Below are 15224 nucleotides of genomic sequence, written 5' to 3' on the forward strand. Positions count from 1 at the left end.
AGTGTGTCAGTATCTTACTCCTGAGACGGGGCGTTTTGATCCTCCACACTTGAAAAATGGGACGAGATCTAGTTTCAAACTAGAAGTTCAAAACTGGAAACATGTATGAAAGTTCTTTGCAAGCTGCAAAGTATTACATCCGTGTGAGGAATTATTATTGGTTTAGAGGAGGAACTATTGTCATCAGAAGGCAGGTCTCTGGAGTCCCGCAGATAGACGCACTGGGCACTTAGGGGACAATTTGGGGGTATAAAGCTATACAACTATGCCAGTTGTCAGGTTGAGGCAATAGCTATGCTAATTGTATGGCTAGGCATTTCATAACTAAAGCCAAAACGTTTCATTATTTTAGTTATACTAAGTTTCCATTTGTATTAGCAGGGCTAGGGCTCAGACCCTTCAAACCCGTTGCACAGACTGGGTCACCAGACCCCTCACACGCAGGTCCATGCTACATAATTGGGAAAGATCCTGGGAGCCGTTGACAGACGACACAAGCTCAGCAGCAGCAGCAGCAGCAGCAGCTTACCGCTCTCCAGCAACAGCGGTGGTGGCCTCCTGGAGGGTCCCAGGGGCCCTGGCAGCAACAGCCTCCAGCAGCAGTAGCAGCCTCCCCACCCCTGGGGGCATCCCGGGGGCTCTGTAGATCAAGCCACTAGTCCTTTGTACTTAAGTCCATAACCCAGGACACCTGGGTGCTCACGTGTATCTATATCAGACACTAGCCAAGGAACACCTGGGCGCATGTGCATATTTACATCAAATGCTTGGCAAGATTCTGGACTTCTGAGGAGCCCTGACCGTTTTCCTATATTTTCCCTACAGGGGCTTTGGGGCACTAGGCACTTAAAAGAGAAAGTAGAAAGGACTTTGGAATGGAGTTTGGAGGCTCCGTATTATCCAGACTTAGATGTCACCTGGACCAGCGTTATGAGGCATAGCCCTCACTGCCAACAAATGGCTCCCTAGAACCAAAAGCAGGTCCCAGGTCCTTTTGTGCATGTCAGCATAAAAAACTGAGTAAGTCAATATTGACACAGCTGCAGACCAGGCCCTGCAATCAGGTGAGCAGCAACCACCAGCATTATCTCTGCACTTCTAGGAACTTAGGCTGGAAGGGCAGGTGTGGGTTTGGAAGGGTTAGGCCACATGCCTCCAGTTAAAACCTGATGAACTTCCCCAACTGTAAAATGTGGAATTTGAACTAAAGTCCTCTCCTGCCTCTGATATTTTATGACTATAAAAACCCAGCTCAAAATTGGTCGTATCTCAGATTCCAAATGTAGTTCCATTCTTCTGTTCACCTTCCCACTCCCCTACTCTCACTCCCTGGTCTGGTTGAATAATGTGTGTTAAAAGGAGCAATATCTTGCTTTTTTCCTTTTGTTATTAAAACAGAAGAAACTGCCTTGTAGGAAAAGGCTAAAAAGCAGTAAGCCATATGATAGAGTTTGGATATGCTGTCCCCCTAAGCTCATGTCGAAACCTGATCTCCAATGTGGCAGTGTTGGGAGCTGTTTGGGTCATGGGGGGTGGATGCCTCAAATAGATTAATGCCCTTGGTGGGGAAGGTGGGTAGTGAATGAGTTCTCACTATTAGTTGCTAGGAGAGCTGCTGGTTGTTTAAAGGACATCCCTTTCCCTCCCTCCTTCCCTCCACCCCCCCCCCCCATACGACTTTAACATGGCAGTCAGCTTCTGGAGCGGTGTTTGTTAGTTACAGTTAAAGAATCTTCTGCATCAACATCATCCAAGAGCTGCAGATTTCTGTGTCTCATCCCCAGAATGTTAATTCAATAGACTGCAAGTGAGGCCTAGAAATTTGAATTTTAACAAGCTCTCAGGGGCTTTTATACATATTAAATTTAGAGAAACCACAGCCCCAAGGAGTATCAATGTAGTATATGAAGGAAGCTGGTTAGTGGGGAGAGTGGGATCAGGGAGTATAGCCTCTTTACCTGGCTTGTTTCAAATCTCCCTTTTTGCCTCCCCTTCTTCCTCAAAAAGTTCCTCTAATTTTTGCCCTCTGCTTTCTAATTTCCATTTCTCATCATGCAGTCACATAGCTATACTGTTGTCTCCAGATTACTCTGGGAAGTCTGCCATAAAGACGTTGTGTTCCAACTCCTTCATCTTATATATTCCAAAGCTGGGGCCCAGAGAGAAGAGACGTGACTAAGGTCACAGTACTGGTTAGTATCTGATGTAATACTGACCCTTTTGACACCTAATCCAAAGTCTTTTCAACGACCTCAGGCCACCTCTCATCATTTACCTGAACGAACTCCTTTCAGATACTGGCAAAGCAGCAGTGTTTTAAAATTACCTTCAAAATGGCCTCTCACAGCACAGTCTTCAGAGGGAAGCAAGAACATTCCTTAGTTTCTTAGGTTCAAAGCTGTTTATTTTGGTCACCAAGCAACCAACTCTAGAATTCCATGAGCCTCCTCACAGAACCTGTGGGTTCAATCAGGGGTATCTTCAACTATTTATTAAATTTCCTTCTTTGTAAACTGAGCTTTGAGAAATTGCAACATATTTATTGATTGACTTAATGGATTTCTTTGTCATTCTTTGAAAAATAAACCTCTAGATCTGTGCAGCTCAATTTTCTCCCACAGGGGTTCATAAGTCCTTCTGAGAAAGAGACAAAGCAGGGAACACATGCTTCAGATCACCAGGCTGATAGAGCAAATGGTAAACCAGAAGCCGTGTTTGGGTCCTTTCCCATTCCCCTTTTATCTCCACCACTGCTACTTAATCTCCTTCATCCACACAGTACAATTCCATCTCTTCTGATCCCTAAATCCTGGCTAGATTATTAGCCAATAACACTGTTTTTACAAGGGGTCCCTTCAAGTCCTGTATTTTTGTTTTTCCTTTAAAAAAAATTTTTTTTTATAGAAAGAAGTTTTGGAGGCTGGCCGGTTAGCTTAGTTGGTTAGAATGTGGTGCTGCTAACACCAAGGTCAACAGTTCAGATCCCCATACTGGCCGGCCACCCCAAAAAACCCCAGAGAGCCCCAAAACAAAAAAAAATGTTTTGTATTTTACAAACCCTTATTAACACAAGGGCTGATTCTCAACAGATTGCAGTGAGGGTAAGTCCTGTATTCTTTTATTTTTTTCTTTTTTGGTTGCTGGCTGGTGTAGGGATCCAAACCCTTAAACTTGGTGTTATCAGTATTGTATTTTTTTTTCCCCTGGTGGCTCACCGGTATGGGGATCTGAATTGGCTTTGACACTGCTCTAATCAACTAACCAGCTAGCCTCCTGTATTTCTAGTAGTATAATTTCAGACCTACAGAAATACCAGTCTTCAGGAGTCTCCATGTGAAACAAACTAATTTATTCTGACAACAGGAAAGATTTCTGGGCCTAAGGCTCTGTCTGGTTGACTGAGGTCATGCTATTCAGGTGGTCACCATCTATTGTTTCCAGGCAAGGCTAGCATTGCTGACGAAGCTGAGCATTGACTTTAGTGCTTGGGCTCAAGCTGTGCTCAGACTCTTGGATCCTCACAAAAGGATGAGAAGGTACTTTCTCTGGGATGAAAAGAAAAGACTGAAGGACTAAATACATACATACATACATATATATATATGTATATATATATATATACATATATACATATACATATATATACATATATACATATACATATATACATATATACATATACATATATATATATATATATATATGTAAAAACCCTGTTGAAGTTTCCTCAAAAAATTAAACAATTACTATGTGATCCAGCAATTCCACTTCTAGGTATATACCCAAAAGCACTGAAAGGAGGGACTTGAACAGATATTTATATACTCACGTTCATAGCATATTCACAACAGCCAAAAAGTGGAAACAAACCAATGTCATGGATTAAACTAAATAAAAACGTGGTATATACATGCAACAGAATGTTTTTTGGCATTAAAAAGGAAGGAAATTCTGATACATGCTTCAAGTATATGCATGAACCTTGAAGACATGTTAAGTGAAATAAGCCAGATGCAAATGGACAAATACTGCATGATTCCACTTAGATAACTAGAATAGTCAAATTCATAGAGACCAAGTGGAATAGTGTGTCGGGTCCACCGCCGGCCGACCGGAACAGCCCTAGCCTCGTTATCAGTCTCTCCCTTGGTGTTCCTTCTGGTGGGCGAGCAAATTGCCCGGATTCCTCTTTCCCTCCGTCCCGGTTGGGGGGGGGGGGGGACCGTGAAGAGAGGTGAGCACACCCGCCGGCCCCAAACAGCCCGTTAAAGGACACTCAGAGGCAGCGGGGGTTCTGTTAAGCAGTTCCGTTTATTATCACACAAGCACTTGCTTTTAAAGGCAAATGGGGAAGGGAGTTTTTTTACATTCTCCAATCAGCTTAAAGGTTACCAGAGCATGCATCCTGTCTCAATGCCTAGCTATTGCAATCACGCAGCATTCACGAGCGCGGAAGCGCGTCTTTGGCCAATAAGGGCTAAGGCAAGGTTCCCGCAGACACCCCCACCCTACTGCCTCCCGGTGCGGTGCCGTCTTAGGCTGCCACATTAATACGCCCTGTGGGCCCATAATGGCGCTGCTTGTAATGTCACTTAAGGCGGCGCTAGTTTTTAAGGCCGGACAATAGGGGTTGCCGGGGGCTGGGGAGAGGGAGGCATGGGGAGTTATTATTTAATATGCACGGAGTTTCAGTTGGGATGATGAGCAAGTTTTGGAGATGGATGGTTGCACAACCATGTGAATGTACTTAATATCACTGAATTGTACACTTAGAAGTGGTTAAAATGGTTAAATTTTATGCTTGTATATGTTACCACAATTAAAAAAACCCCCTCTAATTATAAAAGCCATTTAGATTTTCTGATAGAAATTCTGGATAAAGAAGAAAATTAAAACTACCCATAATACCTTAAGGCCTAAGAAACAACAGTCTGGGGTAGTTTTTGACTAGTCGTCTTTTAATGTATTAATATGTTTTTTATATACTGTTTTCTAACTTGCTTTTTTCAGTTTCACGAAAATTTCCTCATCATATATTCATCTGCTATATCGTTTTATTTTTTTCTGCAATGTCATTGTAATGGCTATATCTCTTCCATTATATGACTGCATCACAATTAAATTAGTTAAACCAAATTCATACTGCTAGTTTGTTTCTAACTTTTCCTCTATTAAAATGATATAAACATCCTTGTAGCCAAATATTTACACACGTGAATATTTACTTAGAAGTGAAATTGTGAGTCAGAGAATGCATTTTAAAAAATATTTTTACACAGATTGCCCTGAAAAGGTCATACCAGTTTATGCATCCATCAAATATATGAGTATATTTTCCAAATCCTCTTCAACATAGGACATCATCATGTGAGAGACAGTTAAAGCATTATGGTTCAGAGCACAGGCTTGGGAATTGGATTGCAAAGGTTATGTATCGCAGCATTTCCACTTTCTAGCTGTGTGATCTTCAGCAAATCAGTTAACCTCTCTGGGCCTTACTTTACTCAGAGTTCTTAACAATTAGCTATTATTATTTACCTTCTTTAGCTCCTGAGACTCCTGTGCTCAAAATATACTTGAAGTGTCCCACAGAACCAGTACGAAAGTAATCAGAGCTACAGGGAGTTGCATGACCAATGACCAGTGGGACACGAGAGTATTTGGAACTAGGTAAAAACGCTTGTCTGGGAAAGCTCTTGCGGGCAGGCAGCCTTAGTGGGAGCAGAGGCAAACACAAGTTTTGTGGGCTTGAAGCTTATACATTTACAGGTTTCTCTAATAACGAGGATATGGAAGTATGAATGTAAAATCAGGTACAAGGCCTTAGAAGGAGCTTAAAGCTTAAGTTTGATAAAAATCCACCTCTGGTTGGAACCAAAAGCTTATGAAAAAGTGAAGCCCAGCATGAGAGGCAGACAACGTTTGCCTGCGTGGAGCTAAATAAGAAGAACCCAGTATAACAAAATAATAACTATTACTTTGTCTGTTTTTACATCTGTAAGGAATGAAGCTCAGAGGTCACGACAGAACCCTTAGATGTGGGTCCAATGTGGAGGATAAGCATATACAGATAACCCACAAGCAAAACACCATGGTGCAGATTTTAAAGTAAAGGCCTATTATTAGGTAACAAGTGTGAATTACTCAACAAAATGATGAAACTCAATTCCAGCCCTGCATTCCTCAGCCATTAGAATTTTGGCGACTGGAGACGTTGCTAGGTGCCAGGTTCCTTAACAGCCAGCAGGAAGTTGCTTCCTGACATGAAGTAGAGGTTTTCAGTACCGGAGGCTTTAAGTAAGTTAGTGGATGTCTAGTTCCGCTCTTGCTGACTGGCAAGGCTCTTGCCTGCCCACCTCAGATCAGCAGAGGGCGCTGTCCCAGTGAGCGATTACCCTGCAGACAGACAGCTCTAGAGGATCTCTGGGGCCCCTGCTGAGTTACTCCGAGGTCAAATCAAAGTGTGAGATGGTGGCCTCGTCTCTTGCTTTCCTGCGAGCGTCCGGCCTGTGCCGAAGGGGCGTGAGCAGTTGGGCGCGGTTACCAGCGCCTCCACAGGTAAGGCAGGGTGGCCGGCTTACTGGGGCCCCGGCCCGCATGGCGGCGACGGTGACCCTGGAGCCCCCGGGCCGCCGCTGCTGGGACGAGCCGGTGCGCATCGCCGTGCGCGGCCTGGCCCCCGAGCAGCCGGTCACGCTGCGCGCGTCCCTGCGCGACGAGAAGGGCGCGCTCTTCCGGGCTCACGCGCGCTACCGCTCGGACGCCGGCGGCGAGCTGGACCTGGCGCGCGCGCCCGCGCTGGGCGGGAGTTTCGCGGGGCTCGAGCCCATGGGGCTGTTCTGGGCCCTGGAGCCCGACAAGCCCTCAGTGCGGCTGGTGAAGCGGGACGTGCGAACACCGTTCGTCGTGGAGCTGGAGGTGCTGGACGGCCACGAGCCCGAGGCCGGGCGGCTCCTGGGCCGGGCGGTACACGAGCGCCACTTCCTGCGGCCCGGGGTGCGGCGGGAGCCGGTGCGCGCGGGCCGGGTGCGCGGCTCGCTCTTCCTGCCGCCAGGTGAGCCCCGCTACCCTAATTGTTTCCGTCTGCGGGTCTCTTGTGCTTGCAGGGAGGAAGGGGGTAACGCCGAACATTCCGGAGGTCAGTGGCAGAGAGACGAGAATGGAACGGAAGGCTAAAGACAGGACTAAGATGCGAAGCTGGTTGGGCAGGGGGCCCTGCCCTCCAAAACTGAGAGGTCCTTCAAATCCAATGCTCAATTTAAAAGACATCGTAAGGAAAGGGAAAAGACACCTGTAGTTTTTTAAAAAACATTTATAGGTAGCTTCAAGTTTTTAATGTTCTTTTAAAAGTTTCTCAGTTTTGCAACTTTTCTTTCATCTCCCACAGTGTGTTAAGGTTTATGTAAATTAGCATTTACAGTAGAAGGAAGGCCTCTTCCTGCCAACTATGAAGATTTTCTGAGCTTTTTGGATATTTTTACAGTACATAAAGAGCAATTGGCTAATGGGAAAAAATGAAAAGATGCTTATCCTCACCAATAATAAAGGAAATGCAAAATAAAACTACAGAATATTTCACATCAGAAGTGACAAAAATTCTGAAGTCTGACATTACCAATTGTTGACAAGTATGCGGAGGAAAAGAAACTCGTACAAGTCACACTGCCACTCAGGAGTCGCAGTATTCATCCACTCTGGGAAACAGTTTGTCTTTACTTAGAACAGTGGAATATGTCATTCTACGTGTTGTACATGTGCGCCAGGAGACATAATGTTTGTAAGAACAAAAACAACTGGAAACAGCCCAAATGTCCGCCAACAATAGAACTGATGAGGTATATTTCAAACAGTAAAAGTGATTAAAGTACAGCAGCCAGAATCAACATGGATAAATCTCTAAAACAGAGTTGAGTGATACAATCAAATCCCAGAACACATTCAGTATCATTCCATTTAAACAAAATTCAAAAAAACGTGCAAAATAAAATGTTTATGGTGTATAAGTGGCAATACTATAAAGAAAATCAAGAAAATGATAAACACAAAATCCAGGATAGTAGAGAAGGGGGAAAGGGTCACAAGTACTCAGGGGGCTTTCATGGTGTTAGTAGTGAACTATTTCTTAAATGGAGTGTTACATATAAAGTGTTTGCTTTATTATTCTTTAAATGTTATATGTGAAATAAACCTTTTTTATATAAAAGGTGAAATTATCCAATGAATGGAATCAAGCAGAATGAGTATTGTAGCCTTTTTAGTCTGTCTCCATTCACTTAGCCTAATGCATTTGAGATTCATTTGTGCCTTTCAATGTATCAGTCCTTTTTATTTCTTAGTAGTACCCCATTATATGGGTGTACCATAGTTTGTTTATTCATTCACCAGTTGAAGGGACATTTGGGTTGTTTCCAGTCTTTGGAGATTACGAATAAAGTTGCTATAAACACTTGCATGCAAATTTTTGTGTGAACACAAATTTTCATTTCTATTGTGTAAATACCTAGGAGTGGGATTGCTGGGTCATATGGTTAGTATATGTTTAACTTTATGTAAAGCTGCCAACTATTTTCGAAGTGACTGTACCATTTTGCATTCCCACCAGCATTGTATGAGGGTTCTAGTTGCACTGTATTCTTTCTAGCATTTTGCATTATCAGTTTTTCAAGGGAAAAGGGCAATGTTGTTGTTGTTGTTTATTTGTAAATTATTTTTTATCTCAAAAGTAATACGTGCTCTTTGTAAAAAAACATGTGGGGCTTTGAGGTTCTGGATATACAGGGGAATGTGCATTTAGCTTGTGCCCATCTCTGGATGTTTGAAGACCACAGGTCTTTTAACATTTTTGATAGAAAACTTTTTTTTTTTTTTTTTGTCATTTTTGTGACCGGCCGCACCGCGCCGAGCGCACTGGCCATCCTTATATAGGATCCGAACCCGCGGCGGGAGCAGTGCTGCGCTTCCAGCGCCGCACTCTCCCGAGTGCGCCACGGGGTTGGCCCAAGAAAACTTTGACTAAGCAGGCAACAAATGGCTTTTGATACCACTGCAGAAAGTTTCAGGAATAGTGTAGCTTTGTGTTTTTGTTTTCTTTCTTCCCAAGAACCTGGGCCCTTTCCTGGGATTGTGGACATTTTTGGAGCTGGAGGTGGCCTTCTAGAGTATCGAGCTAGTCTGCTGGCTGGAAAGGGTTTTGCTGTGATGGCTCTGGCTTATTATAAGTATGAAGACCTCCCCAAGACCATTGAGACCCTCCACCTGGAGTACTTCGAAGAAGCTGTGAACTACCTGCTCAATCACCCTGAGGTTAGATCTTCCCTAAGTTTTATGGAGTACGTAGGTCTCCTCCTCATGCTCTTAGTTTTCATAGAAATTAGCTCATTCATAACAGTCACTCCTTACCCCAGCATACACTACTTTTTTCTGGTGACTGGCCAAGTACAGGGATTGGAAAACCCTTGAATCTTTTATGGTCACTTCTCATAGACAGTTTCTGTGCAATTCTATATTACTGCAATGTATTTCCTGCTAGTAAAGATGTTCTTAATTGATATTATGGAATTTTAAATTCCAGTACGTTCTAGTATTTCATAAAGAGACCAGACACATTTGAGAACTCTGGGATTGACAGGCAAAGTAAAGGGAAAGTAGAGTAGACAAGAGTTACTGTCTCCAGACAGTAAGCTGCCAGCTTAAGTGTTTTACAACCCTCCTTCTCCTGTGCCCCGTGAGAGCACAGGATTAAGTTTGAAGGAGGAATTGGTGGCCAAAACTTGGGTACCAGAAATGTTTTGAGGTTAACAGATTCAGCATATCAGAGGATCAGAAGATAAACCTTGCTTATTTTATAAATCAATAAGAGCTTAAGGTGGATGGAAGCACTGTGAGCTCTTAGAAGAGGTGATAGGGTATAGTGGAACTTGCAAAAGATGTATACAGAGAAAAGTTTGGGATTTGATTTTGCCAATTTGTAACTCAATGACCTTGGTATCTTTGTTTCCTCCTTTGAAGGATTGAAAAATATCATTTAACTCCTAGTATTTTTGTGAGAAATAAATTGTTGAAACCCATCCATGATACTGTTGTGGCAGCCACGAGGAAAAAAAAGACTACTGTTGAGAGGTCAATCAAATGTCTGTTTGTTTACAACATAGAGGACATTGGTAACTGTGACAAGAGCAGTCCTTGGGAATGGTCCAAACCCAGACTACCCAGGAGGGGCTTGAATAGAGAATGGAAGCCAAGAAAGAGCAACTACAGATAACTTTTCCCACAAATTTTGTTGTGAAAGGGAGTAGAGAACTAGGGCAGGAACTGAAGTGGATGTGGGGTCAAGGGAAATCAATAAAATGTAAGAGATACTAGAACATGGAAGTACACTAATGGGAATGAGCCTGTAGAGAGAAAGTTATGAAGGAGAGAGAGAGAGAGAGGATGTAATTGTGGGAGAAAAGTCCTCGAGAATAAGAACGGATGGGATCCTAACTGCAAGTAGAGGTGTGGTCTTTAACAAGAACAGAGATACTTTTTTGGAAACAGGAGGGAAGACAAAGAGCTTGAGTTCATGTGGAAATAGGTACATCTGGCAGTGAGAAAATGAGATGTTCCTACTGGATAGCTTGTTTTCTCAATGAAGTATGAAGACCTGAAAGTGCAGGGGAATATGGGGGTTAAAGGAGCTTGAGGAGGTAGGAGAAGGTTTGAGTGGTCTTTAGGAGAAATGGAAAGCAAACATGCCAATAAGGTAGGGCAGGATTGATGGGCAGTGTGGATGCTCATTTGAAATTTGTGGTCATGAAATGAAAGTAAGGTCAGTCAGCACCAATGTGTATTTTTTTCCTCCAGCAATGTTTATTGCACACATCCAGGCCTGGAGAAAGTTGAATAGGTGGATTTAACCAGTGTTAGCCCTATTCCAGGCCAGTATGACTAAAGGAAGAGAGGTTAAGACTATTTGCAAGGGAGTGATTATACTGATAAAGCATGACATCTAAGCTGGAGGAGGTGGGAGAACATGAGATATGATAGTGAAAAAGTGGTAGTCAAGGTTTCAAAGAGGTGGAAACAGGTGTCACTAGAATGGCTAAAGTGAAAGTATTGAAGATGGTGATCAGAGAGTGGAATGATTGACCTAAGACTTTGAAGATGATGTACTTACTGATGATGACTAGGTTTAGTTATGACAATGGGAGTGGGTCACTCAGGTGGGATAAAGAAGATCATTGGAGGTATGGAGGTCAAGGAACTGAGAGGCCAATGTATTTGATAGATCATCCACATGGTTGTTGAAGTCACCAAGAATGGGTGATGGAGAAATTGTGGAAAGCAAGATGCAGGGAAGGATAATAAATTTACTGAGGCTGCAAACCTGGGTAAATGGTGGAGCCCAGATTCAGGTCCAGGTCCACCTGACTTCCAAGGGTGGGCACTACCCACCGCACTACACTGTTCATGGACTCATTCTCCTTTTTCTTCTGTCCTTTTCTCAGGTAAAGGGTCCAGGAGTTGGGCTGCTTGGAATTTCCAAAGGGGGTGATCTCTGCCTCTCCATGGCCTCTTTCCTGAAGGGCATCACAGCTGCTGTCATAATCAATGGCTCTGTGGCGAATGTTGGAGGAACCTTACACTACAAGGGTGAGACCCTGCCCCCTTTGGGCATCAACAGAAATCGAGTCAGAGTGACCAAAGATGGCTTTTTAGACATTGTGGACGTCCTAAACAGCCCTTTGGAAGGACCTGACCAGAAAAGCTTCATTCCTATAGAGAGGGCAGAGAGCACCTTCCTGTTCCTTGTAGGTCAGGATGACCACAACTGGAAGAGTGAGTTCTATGCTAATGAGGCCTCTAAACACTTACAGGCCAATGGGAGGAAAAAGCCCCAGATCATCTGTTATCCAGGGGTGGGGCACTATATTGAGCCGCCTTACTTCCCCTTGTGCCAGGCTTCCCTGCACACCTTGGTGGACAGTCTCGTCATCTGGGGAGGGGAGCCCAGGGCTCATGCCATGGCCCAGGTGGATGCTTGGAAGCAACTCCAGACTTTCTTCCACAAATACTTGGGTGGTGAAGAGGGGACAATCCCAGCAAAACTGTAATTTTTATTTGATAGTGTGGCATCTCTGACACTCCCCCTGGGAACACCAGCCACAATTAGTGTGTGTATGTGCATTCCTTTTTTCTTTTTAATAAATACTTAGGGTTTTCCCCCCCTTGCTGTTAAAATGAACTTACCGGTAAGAATGAGTTTTTAAGATTTTTATAAACTGCACACCTTATCAGTTTGGGAGGGGAGTGATTTTGCAGAAAACAGGAGAGGTAGAAAAAGTGTACCTCTTTCTGTCTCACAACACACAACTGATATGGTTTAGCTCTGAAAGGAAATGTGAATAACACCAATTAACAGTGCCTGGCACATAATCAGAGTTCAACAATTATTTGCAGAATGATTAGTAAACAAATGATTACCTACTGTGGAAGAAAAGCATATAATAACAAAACTATTATATATTAGATTTGAGTTTCTCCTTTAAGAATGGAGTTAACATAGCAATAAACTGATTACTAGTTAAATATAAAACTACTAGAAATTTTCAAAGCAAATACATTTTTATTTCTTTGATATTTTCTCCTTGGATGAATAAAGATTCTCCTAGTGCCCTGAGTGGAGTTACCTTCCCCACTCTGGCTGGGTCATCCCAGAGCAAGCCATTTTAACTCTCTGAGCCTCTTTTCCTCCCATCTGTCAAATGCGGCTGGCAGTGCCGGCAAAAGAATCCAGTGGCATGGTGGTGGGGGTGAGCACTGTTTGCATGTGAGATGTATGATGTTCCTGCAACCCCCTGTCCTCCCCCACTCTTCCCTGACCTTCTCCTCCTCCATATCTCCCTTTGGGAGGGTTGGGGAAAGTGGATAAAACAGTAATTCATTGTCCAGAAGACTTTTGTTGTCTTTGGTGGCTAATCAAGGGTTAGGTTAGAAGGAGGTCTTCTGTTTAGAAGATTTAAGTTTTAGTGGTGAGAGATGAACAAGCACCCATGAGAGTTTCACGTTTCTAATTCGGGCACTTGGAGGGATGTTAGAATGGATATTTGTTTTGGATAAATTGATTTGAGGTAACAATAGTCAACACCTGTGTAACAATAGTCCACAATGTATTGTATATTTCAAAATAGCAAGAGAGGATTTTAAATGTTCTCACCACAAAGAAGTGATAAATCTGAGGTGATGGATATGGCAGTTATCCTGATTTGATTATTATATATTCACATTGTATGCATTTATTGAAACAACAGTTACCCCATGAAAATGAACAATTATTTTGTCCATTCAAAATAAATTAAAAAATAAATTTGACAAAAGATAAGAACAAGCTTTTTTTTGCATGTTAAGTAATACTTGGAATTTATTGGCCTCTGTTATTATTTATAAATATTTTTATTAAAAAGAAAAAAAAAGATTTAAGTTTTACCCACTGGGGCCAAAGTTCAGATATTTCGCAGAACAAAGATTGTGAAAGTTTCTTGGAAAGGTTTGAGGAATGTATTCCAAAGGACTTTGAGTTGGCTCCACCTTTGCTCAGGCTGTGCCCCTCACCTGGAGTGCCCTTGCCCATCCTTCCTGCATGACCTTCTCCTCTAATAGGCCTTCCCAGCCCAGCTTGCCCTGCTTTTTCTCCTCTGGTTTTCTTAGCCTGTTACACAACTAAACACATTAAGTGTGAGTCCTGTGTCCAGTAAGAATCTAGAGCCAGAGCTGTGTCATTTTATCTCCTTGTGCCCACATGGCACCTTGTCAGCAAGCTGAGCCATGTTACTTTGCCCAGCTCTTGGTGAGGGACATGGATTACAGATAGGTACAGCTGGGCCCTGTCAAGAGAAGCTCCCAGGCTGTCAGGGGAGACAGCTGGGCAGCAAGTGTGGGGAGAGAGGAATGAAGAAGGCTGCAGCTGTCAGCAAAGACTTAGGCTCCAAAGGCCACACAGTAAGCCCACACTAAATATGAGTTGTTTGAAGTCCCATCAGTCATAGATGCCCAAGATGTCAGAGTTGGCACGCACTTTGTAAGGCATCTGATCCAACCTCTTATCACTTAAACAATATGTAATTATAGCATTGTTAGAAAATACTGGCAAGCATAAAAAGAAAAATTAAAAATAGCTAATATTACCCAATGATGACCACTGTTAATTTTCATATATATTTTCAGATTTTTCTTTCCTATTCATATTGATCACATCTATTTTACAAAAGTTCGGTCGTTCTGTAAATACTAATTTGTAACTTGAGAAGATTTTATTTTGTTATTATTTTTCTCTTGCGGCTGGCCAGTATGGGGATCCCAGCCTTTGACCTTGGTGTTACAAGGCTGTACTCTAACAAATTGAGCTAACCAATCAGCCCCTAAAAGGAAAGGGTGGTCAGAGAAGATTTTATTTTATTATTATTATCATGTGTTCTAATTTGTAACTTGGAATCACATTGTTTTGTAACCTGCTTTTTTCTCCCAAACAATATGCTGTGAACAGCTTTCCCCATCAATTAATATTCTATTCAATATCTTAATGGTTTTGTAGTATTTCATTGAGTGTTAAACCAAAACATACTTAATCAATCCTTTATTGTTACTCATTTACGTTTACAGTTTTTTTTTTTTTTTTTTTTTGCTATTATATGCAATGCTGAAATGAATTTCTTTGTGAATATGTCTTCTTTCCTTCCTTTAAATTCCTAGAAGTTAAATTACTTCATCAAAGGAACTGTCCAGGTGTTTGGTAAACACATTTCTGGATTGCCTTCTAGAAACATTGTACTAATTTATATACACTGACTGGCATTGTGTAGCAACAGGTTCTCCATACCCAGATAACTCTTGGTATTTTTATTTTGCACTTTTACCAGTCTGTTCATCAATAAATTCTGTCATCTTTATTGTTTAAAAAAAAACAAGACAGCTTCTCCTAGTGCAAATAAATTTTAAGTTATGTATAAACACAGAGACCCTTAGGATTTGTTTCAAAAGCTGGTAAAACATTATTTAGATAAATTACATGAGTGATTTTAACAATGATAAACATGAAAACAAATGATAATTTAATATTTGTATCATTTGATACAAATTTTTCTTAAACCTTAATTGTATTTAAAGAAAAAAATAACTTATGATTATCATGTTGTTTCCTTTTCTTTTTTAATAAAGCAATTCCTGACGTTTTTTTCCCTGAAACTCAG

At 42.2% G+C, this 15224-nt stretch overlaps 1 protein-coding gene across 2 annotated transcripts in view; it reads left to right on the forward strand.

Annotated features, from left to right (window-relative positions):
• Positions 1–6423: 6423 nt before the first annotated feature.
• Positions 6424–15224, forward strand: part of LOC134372022 (acyl-coenzyme A thioesterase 1) — a 42436-nt gene continuing 33635 nt past the window's right edge. The window contains exons 1-3 of one of the 2 annotated variants that reach the window (XM_063089071.1): positions 6424–7054; positions 9101–9303; positions 11487–11631. In XM_063089071.1, coding sequence (XP_062945141.1) covers positions 6469–7054; positions 9101–9303; positions 11487–11631 — 934 coding nt within the window. In that variant the 5' untranslated portion in view covers positions 6424–6468. Of the gene's footprint in view, positions 7055–9100; positions 9304–11486; positions 13349–15224 lie in introns of those variants that run through there. The other variant, XM_063089070.1, reaches the window with a different exon arrangement.

This window comes from Cynocephalus volans, chromosome 3, assembly GCF_027409185.1.
Source record: "Cynocephalus volans isolate mCynVol1 chromosome 3, mCynVol1.pri, whole genome shotgun sequence".
In the NCBI taxonomy this organism is placed as follows: domain Eukaryota; kingdom Metazoa; phylum Chordata; class Mammalia; order Dermoptera; family Cynocephalidae; genus Cynocephalus; species Cynocephalus volans.